At 44.0% G+C, this 17,587-nt stretch overlaps 1 protein-coding gene across 2 annotated transcripts in view; it reads right to left on the minus strand.

The window, feature by feature from the left end:
* Positions 1-5,727: 5,727 nt before the first annotated feature.
* KDM3A (lysine demethylase 3A) overlaps positions 5,728-17,587 on the minus strand; it is an 84,017-nt gene continuing 72,157 nt past the window's right edge. For both annotated transcript variants that reach the window (XM_068275321.1, XM_068275315.1), the window contains exons 19-27: positions 16,759-17,001; positions 14,307-14,478; positions 14,093-14,183; positions 12,072-12,202; positions 11,839-11,958; positions 11,614-11,753; positions 10,024-10,200; positions 8,510-8,644; positions 5,728-6,656 (exon numbers count right to left, since the gene is read on the minus strand). In XM_068275321.1, coding sequence (XP_068131422.1) covers positions 6,576-6,656; positions 8,510-8,644; positions 10,024-10,200; positions 11,614-11,753; positions 11,839-11,958; positions 12,072-12,202; positions 14,093-14,183; positions 14,307-14,478; positions 16,759-17,001 — 1,290 coding nt within the window. In that variant the 3' untranslated portion in view covers positions 5,728-6,575. The remainder of the gene's footprint in view (positions 6,657-8,509; positions 8,645-10,023; positions 10,201-11,613; positions 11,754-11,838; positions 11,959-12,071; positions 12,203-14,092; positions 14,184-14,306; positions 14,479-16,758; positions 17,002-17,587) is intronic.

A 17,587-nucleotide genomic window follows, 5' to 3' on the forward strand; every position in this document is an offset into this window, starting at 1 on the left:
GAAGCCGACTTACATCTTTCCCACACTATACATGGCAGACTGAAGGGGGAAGTGTGAGAAGTTTATTGGCTTTAGCCTGCACCCAAATCTCCCGGTGGCAGATTCATAGGTTTACACTCCACAGTCCTGGTTTTGAAGGACAACTGAAGAAAGAGATATGGAGGCTGCAATATTTGTTTCCTTTAAGTAATACCAGTTGCCTGGTTGGCCTGCTGATCCTCTGCCTCTAATACTTCTAGACATAGACCCTGAACAAGCATGCAGCAGATCAGGTGTTACTGACACGGTCAGGTCTGACAAGATTGGCTGCATGCTTGTTTCTGGTGTGATTCAGACACTACTGCAGCCAAATAGACCAGCAGGGCTGCCAAGCAACTGGTATTGTTTGAAAAGAAACAAATATGACAGCCTCCATATTCTTTTTCAGTTGTCTTTTATACACTGCTATTAGGGATAGTCAAATAATTCTGAGTTCATGCAGGTATTATGCAAAGTCATGCAGTTTGAAAATAGACCAATTAAATCTCACTGAAGTAGAATTTATGGTTGCATTTTCAAGCAGCATACATTTGCATCTCATTCACCAACCCTACTGTGAAGCTCCCAAAAAACGCAGAAATAGGCAGAGTTGACACTGGTGCTTTTTGCCCGTAATTTTCACTCTGCCGTTCACTGGCAATGCTGAACAAGTAATCCTATGGTACTACTCACACTGCAGCGATTGCGGTCCGTTTGTGAAAATCACAAATGTGCTACATGTAAGAATTTACCACCAATTGTGTTGCGATTCTCATATTGTGTAGGTACCCATTGTGCCACAAAAGCACTCTGACCCATCAAGGTATGGATTCCATGAGTCCTCTGAAGGTGTCATGTGGTATCTAGCACCAAGATGTTAGCAGGTGCTCCCTGGAAGACATCTGTCGTCAGGGAACACCACCGCCATGAAGGTCTGGATCAATCTCTAGGTAGGTGTAACATTTCAACGTTTCATCCCCATGATGAAGAAAATATAATGCATCAGACAAGCCCATCTTCTCACATAGCTCCATATAGTCCAGTTCTGATGGTAGCTTCACACTTTGAAGACACTTTCAGCATCGGATAGGAATCAGCTTGGGTACTCTGACAGGTCTGGAGCTGCACAGTCCAATACTCAGCAATACAGATGGTCAATGACACAAGCTGAAGTGGAATTTGTACACTTGTGGAAGGGAGGGGGATCCAAGTTTATTTTGGTAAGGCAGATAATACATTAACATGTTTCAGACTACATGTCCTTAATCAAAGAAGCTATGATTAAGCACATGTGTTCTGAAACACAGCCATTTTTTATCTGCCTTGCCTAAATAAAACGTTTTTGGATATTACCTACCACGAGTGTACAGATTTCTATTCAACCATTCTCTTGCCATCATGTTTCCAACACCTTTACATGGGGTGAGGAGTGTAGCGATTTTCTTTCCTTTCCAACTAAAAAGGAGTAATTAGATGCTAATAAATTCTGTTTTCAATGCAAATTTTATGTCAATTGTACACAGTTTAGACTCAGTATGTGCATCCAACTTATTTCAAGCAGCATTCAAAATGTGCATGTATGCCAGATTCATTAGGATATCAGATCAGGGGGTCAGGAAACTTTTTGGCTGAGAGCCATACACGCCACAGATTTTTAAAATGTAGTTCTGTGAGAGCCATATGTTTCAAACTGGGACAGTGCGCATGCGCAGCAGAGGGCTCACATCCCTGTTTCCATGGTGATGTGGATACAGTTAATTCATCGGGCAGCGGAAGTGTCAGATAAGTCTTCAGCTTCTCTTGGGTTTAATCAACATCAGCGGTGTAAAATATGTCGTTAATTTTTCACTGTGTTAGCTGCTCTACCCTCTTGTATCAACTGTTTGTATTGTATGCTTTGTACTGTTATACCCTGTATGCTATTGTACAGCGCTGCAGAAGATGCTGGCGCTATATAAATCAAAAACAACATCAGCAATTTTCCCAAGAGCCAGACAGGAGAAATACAGACTAACAGCTTGTACAATTAGCTAGCTGACTTAGGGGATAATTCACTTTGTAGGACGTGATCCCCATCAAGTGACAGGCAGCCTATTGGGCAAATTAAAGTGCGGGGAACTCGTCCTACAAAGTCACTGGAGCTGACAGGGTTCAGAGTGGGACAATTGGAGCAGCTGTTTATTTGGGGATAATACGAGTAAGTCAGTAGCACATGCTTCAGCAGTAGCGTGCCTACTTTGAAGATTTTACTTGCGCTGCCACACTAAGCTGCGCTTCTTGAGCAGTTAAAGGGGAACTGAGGTAAGAGGTATACGGAAGCTGCCATATTTATTTCCTTGTAAGCAATACCAGTTGCCTGGCAGCCCTGCTGGTTTATTTCTTTGCAGTAGTATCTGAATAACACCAGAAACAAGCATGCAACTAGTCTTGTCAGATCTGACTTTAAAGTCTGAAACACCTGATCTGCTGCATGCTTATTCAGGGGCTATGGCTAATAGTATTAGAGGCAGAGGACCAGCAGGGCTGCCAGGCAACTGGTATCGATTAAAAGGAAATAAATATGGCAGCCTCCGTATACCTCTTACTTCAGTTCCCCTTTAAGCATAGTAATTCAACCCCTGTGAGCCAGATGTAGCCATCAAAAGAGCCACATCTGGCTCCCGAGCCATAGGTTCCATACCCTTCAATCTAAAAACCATCTGTATATGGCACAGTTTGTGTACATGTTTCCCTCATGACCAGCACGGTTTTCAGCAATTTATGCTACAGTAGCTCTTCTGTGGTATCAGACCAGATGTATTCACTCCCCATAAGCATCAATGAGCTTTGGTCACCCATGGTCCCTTGCTGCTGGTTCACCAGTTATCACTGTGCCATTTTTGGTACATACTAACTACTGCATACCAGGAACGGCCCAGATGACCAGACGCATACATGCAAAACTGGAGCAAGGAAATTTGGTCGCAGGGTGATTGCGAAAAATGGCTCACTCTGCTCCTGCAGAAGACCTGTCGGCGTTAATTAGTATTTCCCCACCAAGCCGCCATAGACTCTGGGTATTTTTTTAAAGTAATTTGGGCACCGTGCTTTGACGGCTCCCAAATTACCAAACTGTCTGAGCGCCAGTATAGCCGTAATTCACATTATGGCATATGGGGCGCATGGTGTGCCCAAATTTCTCAGGTCAGAAACTCCACCCCCTCAGCAAATACAGTGGGTTTTTTGGCTCTGGCCACCTCCACCTGTGTTGCAGCGGCTCGCTCCCAGCTCAGCAGCCATGGCCACATTTCTGGCTGTCAAGTTGGGGGAAGACCTCAGCAACGCAGATGGGGTGGCCAGAGCTGTGACATTTTTTGGCAATGAATTATGCGCCAGTGAGTTATTAACACTGAGACCAACCAATTCTGCCAGCATTAAGACAATCTTCTTCACTGGAAGTATTCCTTAACCACTTAACGACCGCCTAACGCCGATAGGCTGCGGCAGGTCGTAAGTGGTTTTACATGGAAACGGCAGTTCACGGAGGGTGTCTCCGTGAACAGCCTGCGAGCCTCCAATTGAGGCTCGCAGGCTAAATGTAGAGACGCGGGGAAGAAATCCCTGGTGTTTACGTCGTCGCTGCGTAGCAGCGCCGTAAAGGAGATCAGCGATCCCCGGCCTCTGATTGGCCGGAATCTGATAGGCTGAAGCCTATCAGAGGCGGTGCAGGACGGATCGCCGTTCTGTGCCGCCCACAGCGAGGAGGGGAAGGGGGGAAAATCGCTGCGAAGGAGGGCCCCCCCAGACAGGGCAGAGGCGATCAGACCCCCCCCAGCAGGACATCCCCCTAGTGGGGGAAAAAAAGGCGGGGGGGGGGGGGGGGGGGGGGGAGTCTGATCGCCCTGCCTGTTATCTGATCTGTGCTGTGGGTTGAAAAGCCCACGCAGCACATAGCCAAAAACAGCTTGGTCCTTAAGTGGTTAGAGAGGAACTTCAGCCTAAACAAACATACTGTCATTAAGTTACGTTAGTTATGTTAATTAAAATAGATAGGTAATATAATCTCGTACCCACCCTGTTTTAAAAGAACAGGCAAACGTTTATGATTTCATGAGGGCAGCCATCTTTTTGGTTTAAAGGAGGTGTCAGGGAGCATGATACACAGTTCCAACTGTCCTGTGTGCTGATCACCCCTCCCGGTTGCTAGGCAACGTGAACAACAACATAGGAAATCCCATCAGGCTTTGCACAGCATCAGGAAAGAAAGCCCGGGCAATTTTGTTTGATGGGGCGGAGCTTAAGCTTTTGTGTAGCTAAAATAAGGCTTATGTAAGAAAAACAAAGTTCTGATGCTGTGAAACTGTTAAAGAAACACCAAGCCTTTTCAGTGCTGCCGATTTTTAGTCTGGAGGTTCACTTTAACCACTTCCCACCACAGCCCATTGGTGGCAGGAAATGGCTGCTCATCTATACGTGCCCGCCCCCGCCGGGTGTTTTGCTATCATCTCTTCTGCAAAATAGATTTTTTTAAAATGTCTGTTTTGCACTGAAAAGTGCAAAAACAGGACGTTTTAAAAACGTCCTTGTAGCAGGAACTGGTTAAAGGTAACCGGAGATGAAGGATGCAAAATAATTAATACCTACCTAGGGCTTCCTCCAGTCACATGACCACCGTTGCCTCCTTCGTGGCTCCGTTCCTCTGCTATCGTCCCTGGTAATCTGCTTTCGGTCACGTCATTTGGGTTTGGGCTTGTCTGCACATGCGTCTGTCTCCAGGAGTGTTCTGCGCCTGAGCAGTACTGCATGCTCAGAGCGTTCTAGCGGAATGATCGTGAACGCAATCAGCCGGGCCACACATGCACAGAAGAGCCGGACTGAAAGAAGAGTACCAGGGCTGATAGCGAATAAATGGAGCCACCTGGGAGCACGGTGAGAGAGGCGACAGTTTTCATGGGGCTGGAGCAGGGGTAGGGAACCTTAGCTCTCCAGCTGTTAAGGAACTACAAGTCCCACAATGCATTGCAGGATTCTGACAGCCACAGCCATGATTAATAAAGGCAAATGCATGCTGGGATTTGTAGTTTTATCACAGCTGGAGAGCCAAGGTTCCCTACCCCTGGGCTGGAGGAAACCCCAGGTAAGTATCAATTCTTTTACATCCTTTGTCTCAAGATCTCTTTAAAGTGGATTCGAGGTGAACTTTTACACATTGCATAATTGTGTTCCTTTCCTATTGTTTATAGGGCATTCCTCAAGCCAAATACTTTGTTTTAATACTCTAATTCCCTATAAACTAAATAAACCACGCCCACAGGTTTTCAGAGAGCCTTGGCAGTAGCAAGGGCTCATGGGAGCTCAGTCTGGGCAGGAGAAGGAGGAGGTGTTACTAGCCATTGATTTCAGAGGCAGAGGGGAGGAGGAGGGGGGGGGGTTAGGTTTTTATCACAGGCTGAGTGCTCAAGATACAGATAAGCTTGCCTCTGTGTAATGTTTACAAACAACATGGCTGCTGTCTTTGTATCACAGGAAGAAATAATCATTTTCTATTAAAGCTGCTTGCAGCTAGATTTGCTGTGTGAACTATGTAAGATATATAGACAAGTTACTTGTTATAGTTAGTTTTTTTTATCTCGGATCTGTTTTAACCTTTAGGTGGTTTTGGTGAACCGCTCATTAACTGCATGAACTAATAATAAAAAAAAAAGGGTTTCTGGCCATAAGACAAAGCAATAGGAACACAAATTAGCATTTATTTTCATTTCTGTTTTATAAGTACTTAAGTAATAAAAAAATTACAAGTGTACTCCATGACCTGTTACCTAAGCAGGTCTCTTGTCCTGTTCCCTCCCTCCCCCTTTCCTGTATGGTCATCTTAAGACAAAGAAATGCTAATTAAGTTATAAACTCATACAGTTCAACGAAAAGAAAAAAAAAATTTGTCTAAATTATTTAATTACACAAATCCAGGCACGTCAGTGCTAGTTCTAAATCAATGTAAAATTATAAGATCCTGCTTATTTACATTTTACTTAGAACACGCATTCTAGCAATGCATCAAGGCTATAATAGCATCCATTAGAAAAGAAAAGAATTTTTTTTTTTTCGCAAAAATGGGAACAAAAAGAAACGAAAATAAAACCCTTTCTATGTGTAACTTCCCTATAGGCCCAAAAAATAGTAAGGGGGACAAAAAAAAAAGTTTATGCAAATCAAATTTACAGTGTTTTTTTGGAGTACTTCCAAAAACCAGAGGTATCTTTTGTACAGTCTAAAAAAGTGTTTTGGTTTTGCAACATCTCAGATCTTCTCGTGTGGCTCCTCCGCTGGCAGGAGTTCATATGGATCCTCCGCTGGCAGGAGTTCATACAAGCAGTAGGACTACGCAGCTCTAGAAAGCAGAACAATTATTGGGGGGCCTCTGACGACTGTTTTGCAATCTCCAGACGATTTCAGGGATTGTAAACATTTCCGATAAGCCCATGCTAGCTACGAGGTAAGCTTCGTCCGACGAGAGACGAGTAGTAGGTCGGCTGTCCCAGGAATTCCATCCAAAGGTGCAGTGCTCTGGCCAGGGTGTGTTACACTTTACCAAGGCTGGCTTCGTTTGCTTTCAGTATTGCCACTGCATCTTTCACAGCATGATAAATGACATTCTTCACCTGTGTACACAAAGAAGATCATGAGACAACAGATCACATAACTGTTCCTTCATTGTAAACTACACTCACCTAAAAGATTATTATGAACACCTGTTCAATTTCTCATTAATGCAATTATCTTATCAACCAATCACATGGCAGTTACTTCAATGCATTTAGGGACGTGCTCCTAGTAAAGACAATCTCCTGAACTCCAAACTGAATGTCAGAATGGGGAAAAAAAGGGTTTTTAAGCAATTTTGAGTGTGGCATGGTTGTTGGTGCCAGATGGGCCGGTCTGAGTATTTCACAATCTGCTCAGTTACTGGGATTTTCACGCACAACCATTTCTAGGGTTTACAAAGAATGGCGTGAAAAGGGAAAAACATCCAGTATGTGGCAGTCCTGTGGGAAAAATGCCTTCTTGAGGCTAGAGGACAGAGGAGACTAGGCCGACTGATTCAAGCTGAAAGAAGAGCAACGTTGACTGAAATAACCACTCGTTACAACCGAGGTATGCAGCAAAGCATTTGTGAAGCCACAACACGCACAACCTTGAGGCGGATGGGCTACATAAGCCGAAGACCCCACCGGGTACCACTCATCTCCACTACAAATAGGAAAAAGAGGTTACAATTTGCACAAGCTCACCAAAATTGGACAGTTAATGTTGCCTGATTTGATGAGTCTCGATAGAGTCAGTATTTGGCATAAACAGAATGAGAACATGGATCCATCATGCCTTGTTACCACTGTGCCGGCTGGTGGTGATAGTGTAATGGTGTGGGGGGTAATTTCTTGGCACACTTTAGGCCCCTTAGTGCCAATTGGGCATTGTTTAATTGCCACGGGCTACCTGAGCATTGTTTCTGACCATGTCCATCCCTTCATGACCACCATGTACCCATCCTCTGATGGCTACTTCCAGCAGGATAAGGCACCATGTCACAAAGCTTGAATCATTTCAAATTGGTTTCTTGAACATGACAATGAGTTCACTGTACTAAAATGGCCCCCCAGTCACCAGATCTCAACCCAATAGAGCATCTTTGGGATGTGATGGAACGGGAGCTTCGTGCCATGGATGTGCATCCCACAAATCTCCATCAACTGCAAGATGCTATCCTATCAATATGGGCCAACATTTCTAAAGAATGCTTTCAGCACCTTTTTGAATCAATGCCACATAGAATTAAGGCAGTTCTGAAGGCGAAAGGGGGTCAAACACCGTATTAGTATGGCGTTCCTAATAATCCTTTAGGTGAGTGTATAACTTTACTTTAAAAGTATAGAACAAGTACCAATTCCCTCCTTCGATATAATAAAAATGGCTTCAGAGTCATGCGTGACGGCACTTATGTACACAAATGAGCTGTATAGCATTGGCTGCATAGTAGATCCAGCTCACACAGAGAACATCAGGAGCTAGATGTACCAAGCAGTAATGCACACAGTGCAGCTTGTTTTCTTACAAATAGTCTGTCACTTGGGGCATTAAAGAAAACCTGTAACACCCCCCCCCCCCCCACCCCCGTGGCATACTTGCCTCAGGAGGGGTAAGCCTCTGTATCAAAATAAGGCTTCCCCTTTCCACCTTTGTCCTTAGGTTGCAGTGCTGAGAGTCCCTGAACAGTGGAAATATACCCACCTTTGGTAAGAATAAGCCTCAATCCCCATTATATCCAAGAAGATACAAGTATAAGGCTGCATTACGCCTATACATCAGCACCTCAGGGTTAATTATGGTGGCCGATCAAAGCACTGATCCCCACAGCAGATTATTAAAGTTAGGAAGGTAGGAAACCCAGATTCGATCAAACACAAACACTAATTAGAACTTCTCAAGGATTTTAGAGGCATATAACCAGACATACCTGCAGTTTGTCCTCGTGGTTTGTGTGTGTGTGGGAGAGATAGCGGAATTCCTGAGTCAACCAAAAACAATGCTTTACATGCTCTGGCGATACAAAGTCTTCTGCCACTTTTATGCAACTGTACAAGTTGTGAACCTAGAATAAAAGATCATAAAGTACAATGAATAACATCCAATCGATGGATGGCACTAAATATGAAAACCTAGCAGGAGTAATCTCAGAATCCGTGCTCACAGCTTTGAAAAAGCAACAAGTCCGTTCACCATCAGGAAAGAAAGACAAAAGAGTTTTTTTCTCACAAGTGTCGATCTCCAGACCTCGAGGGCTATATCCATGCCTGGGTTTAGGATGGACTGAGAAATGGAAAAATGTGTTCTACTTGATGGACCTGATTTCCTGATTCAGTCCCATCAATTAGTTTGACCTTTGCCAATAATGTGTGTGAACTTCGACACTTGAGAACTAAGTTCAACATCCCTGTCTGAAGTAGAAATAAACTAACGTTACAAAATTCTTCAGTGCACAAGTTTTTTTTGCAATTCCTGTTAAACCTGAAGAGGAACTGTAGCGAAAATTGCATTAAATGCGCTTAATTTTTACAATATTAAGTTACAGATTATTAAAAGGGAACCAGAGAGGAACGAGGAGTGAAAAAGGGCAAAGATTTTATACATACCTGGGGCTTCTTCCAGCCCCATAAGCCTGAATCGCTCCCACGCCGCCGTCCTCAGTTTCCTGGATCCGCCGGTACCGGGCCCGTCACTTCCGGCGGACGCGGCCAATTGTCCGCATCACAGGGGCTCCCTCCATACATGTACACATGCGGCTGCACAGTAAGCAGCTACATGCGTATCTGTATGGGGAGAGCACCCTGTGATGCGGAGACTTGGCCGCGTCCGCCGGCCGACTCGCGGCAATGACGGGACCCCCAGGCAGCGGAGGACGGCGGCGTGGGAGCGATCCGGGCGTATGGGGCTGGAGGAAGCCCCAGGTATGTATAGTTCATCCTCTCTGGTTCCCTTTAAGTCAGTGTTTGCTCACTGTAAAATCTTTCCTCAACCAGATTTAGATTCTGAAATGTATCACAGCTGGCGACATCTAGACGCATGACAAGGTTTCCATCAAGATTCTTCAGTATTTATGAATAATTGACCCGGTTTGGGACTAATATGGATTCATCCAGCCTCTATAAAATTATATAAGAATACATACAAATGGAACTAGCCCATTCTTCAATGTAATTTCAACAAAGAGCAGGGAATTGCTCCTGAGGAAGTGAACGCTTCATGGTTCACGAAACGTGTCAAGACCTCATCAATCTCAGCCAAAATAAAGTCATTGAATATGATATGAATATACAGTTACATATTATCTAGATGGGGAGTCCTCCATAAGTTGAAAGAAGATTACCTGGGCATATATCTGACCCCAACCAAAAGTTATTCCGTGGTTCCCACACAATGCAAGAAAAATTGTATACATCGTCCTTGTGAGAAAGAGAAGGAGGAGGTTACCTGATGGGGAGCTCCGGCTGGAATGAACACCGCATCTCCCAGAAACTGTACAATGGCCCAGCCCTGGACTCCATGTTCCTGAAGAAGCCGCTTCCTCAGAATGCTGTCCAGATACCAGCTCTGATCATGGATTGGATCATGATCTGGAGGGTTCTCCTGGCCCTGCTCTTCTGCTATCTTTAGAAAGCAATAAAAAAAAATTAACATGGCTTCATTAAGGAGGAGAAAAGCTGTACAAAGACATTCAGAGAATCTACTCTATAAAATCAAACACTGGTTATTCAATTCACCACTAGATCAAGCAATGTTACAGCTTCCATCTGCAATACTCAGTCTTTACAAATGCCATCCAGTCACCATGTACTTTTTAAACCTATATGTAGGGAAGCTGGGAACTCTTCTTTACAGTGTTAGAATGTACCTGGCCACAATGCTCAACCTTTGCCGTAATATTTGTGGCCCACCTTTGCCATCCCACCAATCAGTAAGGAGGATGGGTGGCAAACAGAAGATTCCTACTAGCAGAGTAGTAATGTATAAAAGCAGATGTCAGGCCCCGAAGTGCACAGCCAAGGTTACAAAATCATGGGTTGCAAACAAGGAACTCTACAGTATCTAAAGACTGCTGCCAGGATAACGTTTTACTACGTGAAAATGAGCCATTTCACAACGCAACTCTAAACAGAACAGGTTCCATACTGCGACACTTTAAAGGACAAATATCAACGTTAACTATAATTCTAAATGCCACATATATTTCCAGTTATTACTAGTAAATAGCGATACAAACGCTTTTTTTCCACATCTTCATTTTTTATGTGAAGAAAATGACATTTACAGAGAACACTTTTCACTGTAAGCATTACTATGGAGGACTGCACATCCAGCATACAGAAACAATCTTCATAATACTGTGAATGGAATCTCTTCAGGAAACAAAAACTATAGCTTCAAATAGTAAGTAACTCATCAGTTGCAGCTCTGTGTGTCGGGTCTCTTCTGCCCTTTCCAGCAGCCACACACTATATGCTTCCATACCTCCCGCTTCAGATCATGTGACATGCATTCAGAGGCGTGCACCATAGTGTGTGTCAGTCAGGATGACTAAGGGAGACCCAAAGAGTCCTGAAGCATGTAAATATTAAGCTGCTCCACTGTGCTACTCTGCATAAGGGAGAGGAGCGGGACCCCCAAGCTTGTTACACTTAGTTTGGGAAAATACATGTTAAATATTAAACAATTTGGCCCGCGACTTCGATTTCGGCCCCTCATGTGATTAAAGCAGTACGCCCCGGTCCACGTGGCGGTGATTGACAGCGCGGCTTACGTAGGAGCAGTACGTCATCACCGGGGACCGGGAGGCGGCGGCGAACGGCTGACTGCAGATCTGCGGCGAGGGACATGCTGGGAGCTTGGGGCTGGACGAAGCCCCGGGTAAGTAGCACTTCTTTTCATTTATTATGCCTTGATAACTCCTTTAAGTTTGACACCCCTGTTCCTTGCCTCTTAAGCAAGTATCAAACCTGAACTGAGCTACCTCCATTTAAGTTTACTTTATTACATTACTGTCATCACACACCAATATTATACCTTTTTTAAGAACTGTCTGATCTTCTCAGTGTCCTTTGCTGCATAGATGTGCCACAGTGCTCCAGGTTTCTCCTTGAATTCCACAAAGCGCTTAATGGTCAGTTCATCAGCATCCCCATCCTGTACAGTCCTCATCACCTCTGTTATTTGAGAAAACAATGACAATAAGGTTCTGAATTCAGCACAGGCAGTAACTGTTGGATGTAATGCCTGAAGGCAGCTTACCTTGTTCCTGATCACCTCCATCCTTCGGGATCCCAACATAAACCATCACGTTGGCAGCATCAGACACGTCAAGGTGAAGGTTTGTTGTCCCGAACTTCCGATCCTCGGGTGTAATTAAACCTATAGGAAAAGGGGATTTTTGTCTTATGACTGCACAAATGGTAGGTCCCTTTGTTTTATTTTAACACAGAGGACTATGGTTAGTTGAGCTAAATACAATTCAATGATCTTACCATAAGCATTGTACATTTTAGGTCCGAGGTCAGGAACCACAAAGTACGAGGGAAGTCGAGAGGCAAGATTTAGCTTGCCTTCCCTTCTAGTGTATTCAGGGAGTGGAATATTGTTCATGAGATCCTCAAACCTGCAAAAACAATGCAACTGCTCATTACTAGAGTAAGAATGCAGCGTCTGTACATTGAAATAACTTGTCTACTGCATAAATTAGGTTCATTTCATGGAACGCTATTGTAGAGTCCAGCTAGTCATACACTATACAATTTTTTTTTATTGTAATTATGATCGATATTCTAATCTACATTACAATTAAGCAACCAAAAAACCAACATGTGGTTCAGTGTTTTGATCGTAATTTCGATCATAATCACAATCATGAATACGGTAATTAAATCCACTTCAATTTACGAACATCTAATTGGGCAAAAAGAAAAATTGTTCAGTGAATGGCTGCCTTTACAGCCGACTTTAGAAGTCTTCATAACCAACTATATGACCTTCTAGCCCCATAATAGTTAGAAAAACACTTATTGGATCTCAGCTGCTTAGTGCTCACATGTGACACATTCTACAGATTTTGGCATATGCCCTCAAATTACACAACAGACTAGTGCTTTTCAGCTGCAGATGCACAACTGGGGTCAAGTACAAAGAACCAAAGGCATAAAAGTCCCTCCTGCAGGCACAAGTTTAATAATCATGCTGCCCCACTCCCCTTCTCGGAGGATTGTTCTAAAACTACTGAAAACTTTAGTCTATTATCACAGGCTGCCAAGCTCTCCTTCAAATCTGATGGGTCTGCCTGTTTCACCCCCACTGAGTGAAGAATCTTCTTCCTCCACTGAATCAAGACAGGGGTTGAGTGGCAAGTGGCAGTCTGCACACTCATCCTCTGGCATCCTAACTGGGAGCAGTGGTGAGTGAAAGCTCAGTCACAGCTCCCCTAGAGGCAGAAACAACAACAATGCACAGCAGTGGTCTTATGAGCACACTGCTAAGACAGGAAATTAAAAAGTGCCCACCTCAATAGATGAGGGCATCTGGATATCCCAGTGATACTGCGCAGGCTTGCTCATTCTCGTATGAGAGCCCAACCGCAAGCTTCGAGAGGACACAAGGCTGGAATGGTGAGGAGGTGAGTGACAGGGAAGCCTCTGGGAGATCTCCCAAGGCAAGCATGTAATTGTTTGCTTATAAAAACTTACAGGTTTACATTAAGGTTTTTAAAAGTTAATTCTTACCTCACTGAACTAATCTAAGATGGGCAAGGATTTGCATACTATTACATCATAGGCACTGGCTCATAATTAGCAGCTAACTACCTTTTTAACAGCTCCTGCTGATTTAACCTCCTTGCCGGTTCAATTCCTCCGGCAACGAGGCAGCGCAGGTTTTTTTTTTTAAAATCATGTAGCGAGCCTAGGGCTCGCTACATGATAGCCGCTGAGCGGCGGCATCCCCCCACCCACTCCGATCGCCTTCGGTGATCAGAGTAAGCAGGAAATCCCGTTCAGAACGGGATTTCCTGCAGGGCTTCCCCGGTCGCCATGGCGACCGGGCGGAATGATGTCACCGACGTCGGGACGTCATAGGGAATCCCGATCCGCCCCTCAACGCTGCCTGGCACTGATTGGCCAGGCAGCGCAGGGGTCTGGGGCGGGGGGGGGGAGCGACTCGGCGCGGCGGAGATCGGAAGTTACAAGCAGCTAGCAAAGTGCTAGCTGCTTGTAACAAAAAAAAAAATATGCAAATCGGCCCAGCGGGGCCTGAGAAATCCTCCTGCGCAGGTTACCCCGAACTGAGTTCGGGATAACCGGCAAGGAGGTTAAGAGTCTTTAGATTACTTAGATAATGGTTTCTTTTTAAAGTAGTCAATACATAACAAACATCAAGAGGTGTCACTAGATACATGACTTATCAGGGGAGCAATTTAAGATGGTCTCATCCCAGGGTGCTCTCAACTTCTATAAACACCAACATGTTATAAAAGCAAAAACCAAGCTGTAAAATAACCTACCGAGAGGGCATCATGTCTCGGAAGTCTTCACCAGGCGGCCAGTCCTTTAATTTCAGCACCATCGCCTCTCCTGCATCATTTTTAAGGCGTCCTGAAAGGTTAAGGAACATAAAGGTGAACTGATTGCTTTAACAACAGTTCATTAATCAAATCAAAGCAGCGGAAGGTCCAAACAGACAACAAAAAAAAAGTCTCATCACACATTGCTACATACTGGATATGTGTTCAAATCCATCCCAGAAGTCGCCGACACTAGCACCAGTGATTATGTCATTGGTTCTGCAATTCACCAGGTCGGCTTCCTGTTCACCAAATTCATCTCTGAAGGACTCCGGCCGCCACAGCTCATTGTTTAGTTGATGGTGGACCCCCGATACCATGACAGGCTGGAGGAGGGGAAAGGTAGAAAGGGAGACAAAAGTAAGTCGTACAGCTAAGTAGTGTGTTGTCACTTTAGAAGGAATAAATAACCACATCCTAGTAAGTTTGTATGAGCAGCACTTTCTCTCCCTAGATTTTCCGGTATTGATGTACTTATATTTTTGTTCCACATCTATATACAATTCAAATGGTGAGCTGTTTAACTGTAATTTCAGGTTTTCCCTCAGTTAAAAAAATACCCCAAGGTTTAAAAATGAAAAGATATTGATCTAATGACAAAACCAAACTGTCCCTTGATGCAATTTAAAAGCTGAAGGGTGACTTGCCTGTGTATTTAGTACTAAACCTCTAAGAGTGCCCATACATTACTCGATATTGCAGGCTGATCAACCTTCTGATTCGATAATTGTATTGAATCTGCTGCATCATGGACGCCCGATTGATCTTGTAATCGATTTTGGGCCGAATGGATTGATCAGGAATGGCAGCATATCTCCATCGCAAGAGCCAGATGGGTGCCGCTGAAACCCAACCCCCATGTTAAAGGCTCACTTATCCATGGTTGCAACCCCTGGCCTCAGGCATCACAGGGAGCGCCTGTAGCACGTAACACTAGCACAAGTTGGCAATTGATGTGCAGTGTATGCGCAGGCAATAGAGTCCTCTGATCAGATTCGATCATAGAGGGATCTACCTGATTGTTGATCAGGCCATAATGTATGGCCTCCTTAAAGTGAAAGTTTAATGTTATGCTTAAAGAGACACTGTAGCGAAAAAAAATATATGATATAATTAATTGGTTGTGTACTATGAATGATTACTAGAAGTTTAGCAGCAAAGAAAATATTCTCATTTTTATTTTCAGGTATATAGTGTTTTTTCTCACATTGAACAATTCTATAATATGTGAAGATTACACAACACTCAGCATTCAAAATGATTCTTTCAGAGCAGTCTGTGAACTAATGACCTCTCCTCTAGCAGAAGAAAAGTAATTAGTTCAATAACACTTGAGATAATAAAAGTCAGATAACAGCCCTCTCCAGGACTTTGAAAGTTTAGAGCTTAATAGCTTTTTTGCATAGAGATAACAACTGGAGTTTCTTAACTCTTCCTGTACTGGAAACAATTAGACTGATGTATCTTATCTTTTTTTTTCTTAGCTGTACTACACATACAAATCATAATATCATATTTTTTTTTTCGCTTCAGTGTCTCTTTAAAATCTTAAAAAAGCTTGATTTATTGTTTTGTCTCAGCTCAATGAAACAGTCTGTCCCATTTCTTTTGAGTGCTAAAATATATGAACTATTGATCTTTTTATCTATCCCTACTCTCAGAAGCTCAGTTCTCTGCCAGGAAAGCTGTAATTCCTTATCAGGAAAGGAGGCTATAATCTGACTGGACCCCTACTAGAGAAAAAAACGGTCAGTTGCATAGCTGAATATTAACGCTTTCAGGGAAAAAAAAAAGAAAAGCAACAGCATATTTATTTGTGCACTTGGCACTGTACATACACGTCTATCCCATGTCAATTAAGCTCCCCATTAACCTCCCTGGCGGTATGCCCAACAGTGTTGGGCTAGCCGCCGCAGGGGATCACTTCGTCCCGGAAGGATTTAAAAAAAAAAAAAAAATGAGTTAAATATTGTTAAGCTACCACTTTGCTAGCTAACTATGGTGCCCAAGTCGCTCCGGTCCCCTCCAGTATACATACCCCCCAGGGATCCCGCGATGGCGCAGCCTCCCAATCAGCACCCAGCTTCGCTATGGGGAGGATCGGAACTGCGCATGATGTCATGACAGATCGTCGCCATAGCGACGAGTGATGCCAATTGGGAAGCTGCGGCTCTCGCGGGATCGTGGAGGGGTGAGTGTTTCCGGCGGCGATCGGGGGGTTGGAGAGGTGCCCGGGGGGCTTGGGCAGCATAGTTAGCTAGCCTAGTGCTAGTTAACATAACAAAAAAACATTTAATTTAAACAATCCCTCCCGCGGACGCAGCCACTTAAACTGCGTACCGCCAGGGAGGTTAAGACAATATAGTAGTGTACAATCTCACTTTATTCTCCCACTTTAAATACTTTATCTTTAGGACCTCTCTTTATAAGCGTGCAAAATAAGACACTTTATCATGGTACGAGGTGCACATATTCATATGCTTCACCCAAACTGTCCAGATGTTGCAAAACGAAGACCTGGCAACTCAAATTAGCGGTATAGAGCGCCACTGTTTGATGACGCAGATCTGGCAATACAGCGTTATTTCCAATTGGTTAATAATTACCTGGCCCTGTTTCCAGCATTCCCTGAACACATTCCAGTTGCTCTTATTGCTGGGGTCCTGCAGACAGAGCAGTCTGTTGTCACATAACCAGTAGTGTGGAGTATTGAATCCCATAAGGCTAGGCTGAACCACAAGCCCAGGCGGACTTGTACTTGTAACGGGATCTGTCATGGGTTTAGCTTGCACCAATGAAGCAAAGATGTCATCGAGCAGCTTTGGCGTGCTCTTTTCACTGTTCTCCTGCTGCAAATCAAAATGGATTTTTTTGTCAAAATACATAAAAATTACATAAAAATTCTCCAGTCGAAAACTAAGCACATAGTACTAATGTATATCACATAAAATACACAGCAAGTCTTAGCAATCCAAAGACAGTTATGTTACACATACACGCTCGCCCAGAAAGATTATGGAAATGTTTTTGTTCATACACACTGCTTGGCAGCATATTCTGTACTATAAAGAGGGGATGGATAAGGGCAAGTCAGAGGTGCCTGATGCAGGAGCTGCAACAGACGGGAGTCATCAGTGACCCGACACATGGCTGCTGGGCAGGCCGTAATTTGCCCCAGAGCAGTGCAGCCATGCGTTTTTACACGGTGGGGAGCACGGCAGTGGGTGATCTTCAAGATTAATGTTGAAGATTGTTTAGAGGATCCCAGATCAGGTAAGCCTCCTGGCCATCCATAGACTTTTCAGAGGATTCAATGGATTTTTCTCAAAAATACGTTCAAAATAGCTATCAGGGTTACAGACTACACAGAACGGCAACACTACAGCACAATAAGTATGACACCACCTGAAGATTCCATTAATGTATACGCTATGA

The sequence above is a fragment of the Hyperolius riggenbachi genome, chromosome 1, assembly GCF_040937935.1.
Source record: "Hyperolius riggenbachi isolate aHypRig1 chromosome 1, aHypRig1.pri, whole genome shotgun sequence".
Classification (NCBI taxonomy): domain Eukaryota; kingdom Metazoa; phylum Chordata; class Amphibia; order Anura; family Hyperoliidae; genus Hyperolius; species Hyperolius riggenbachi.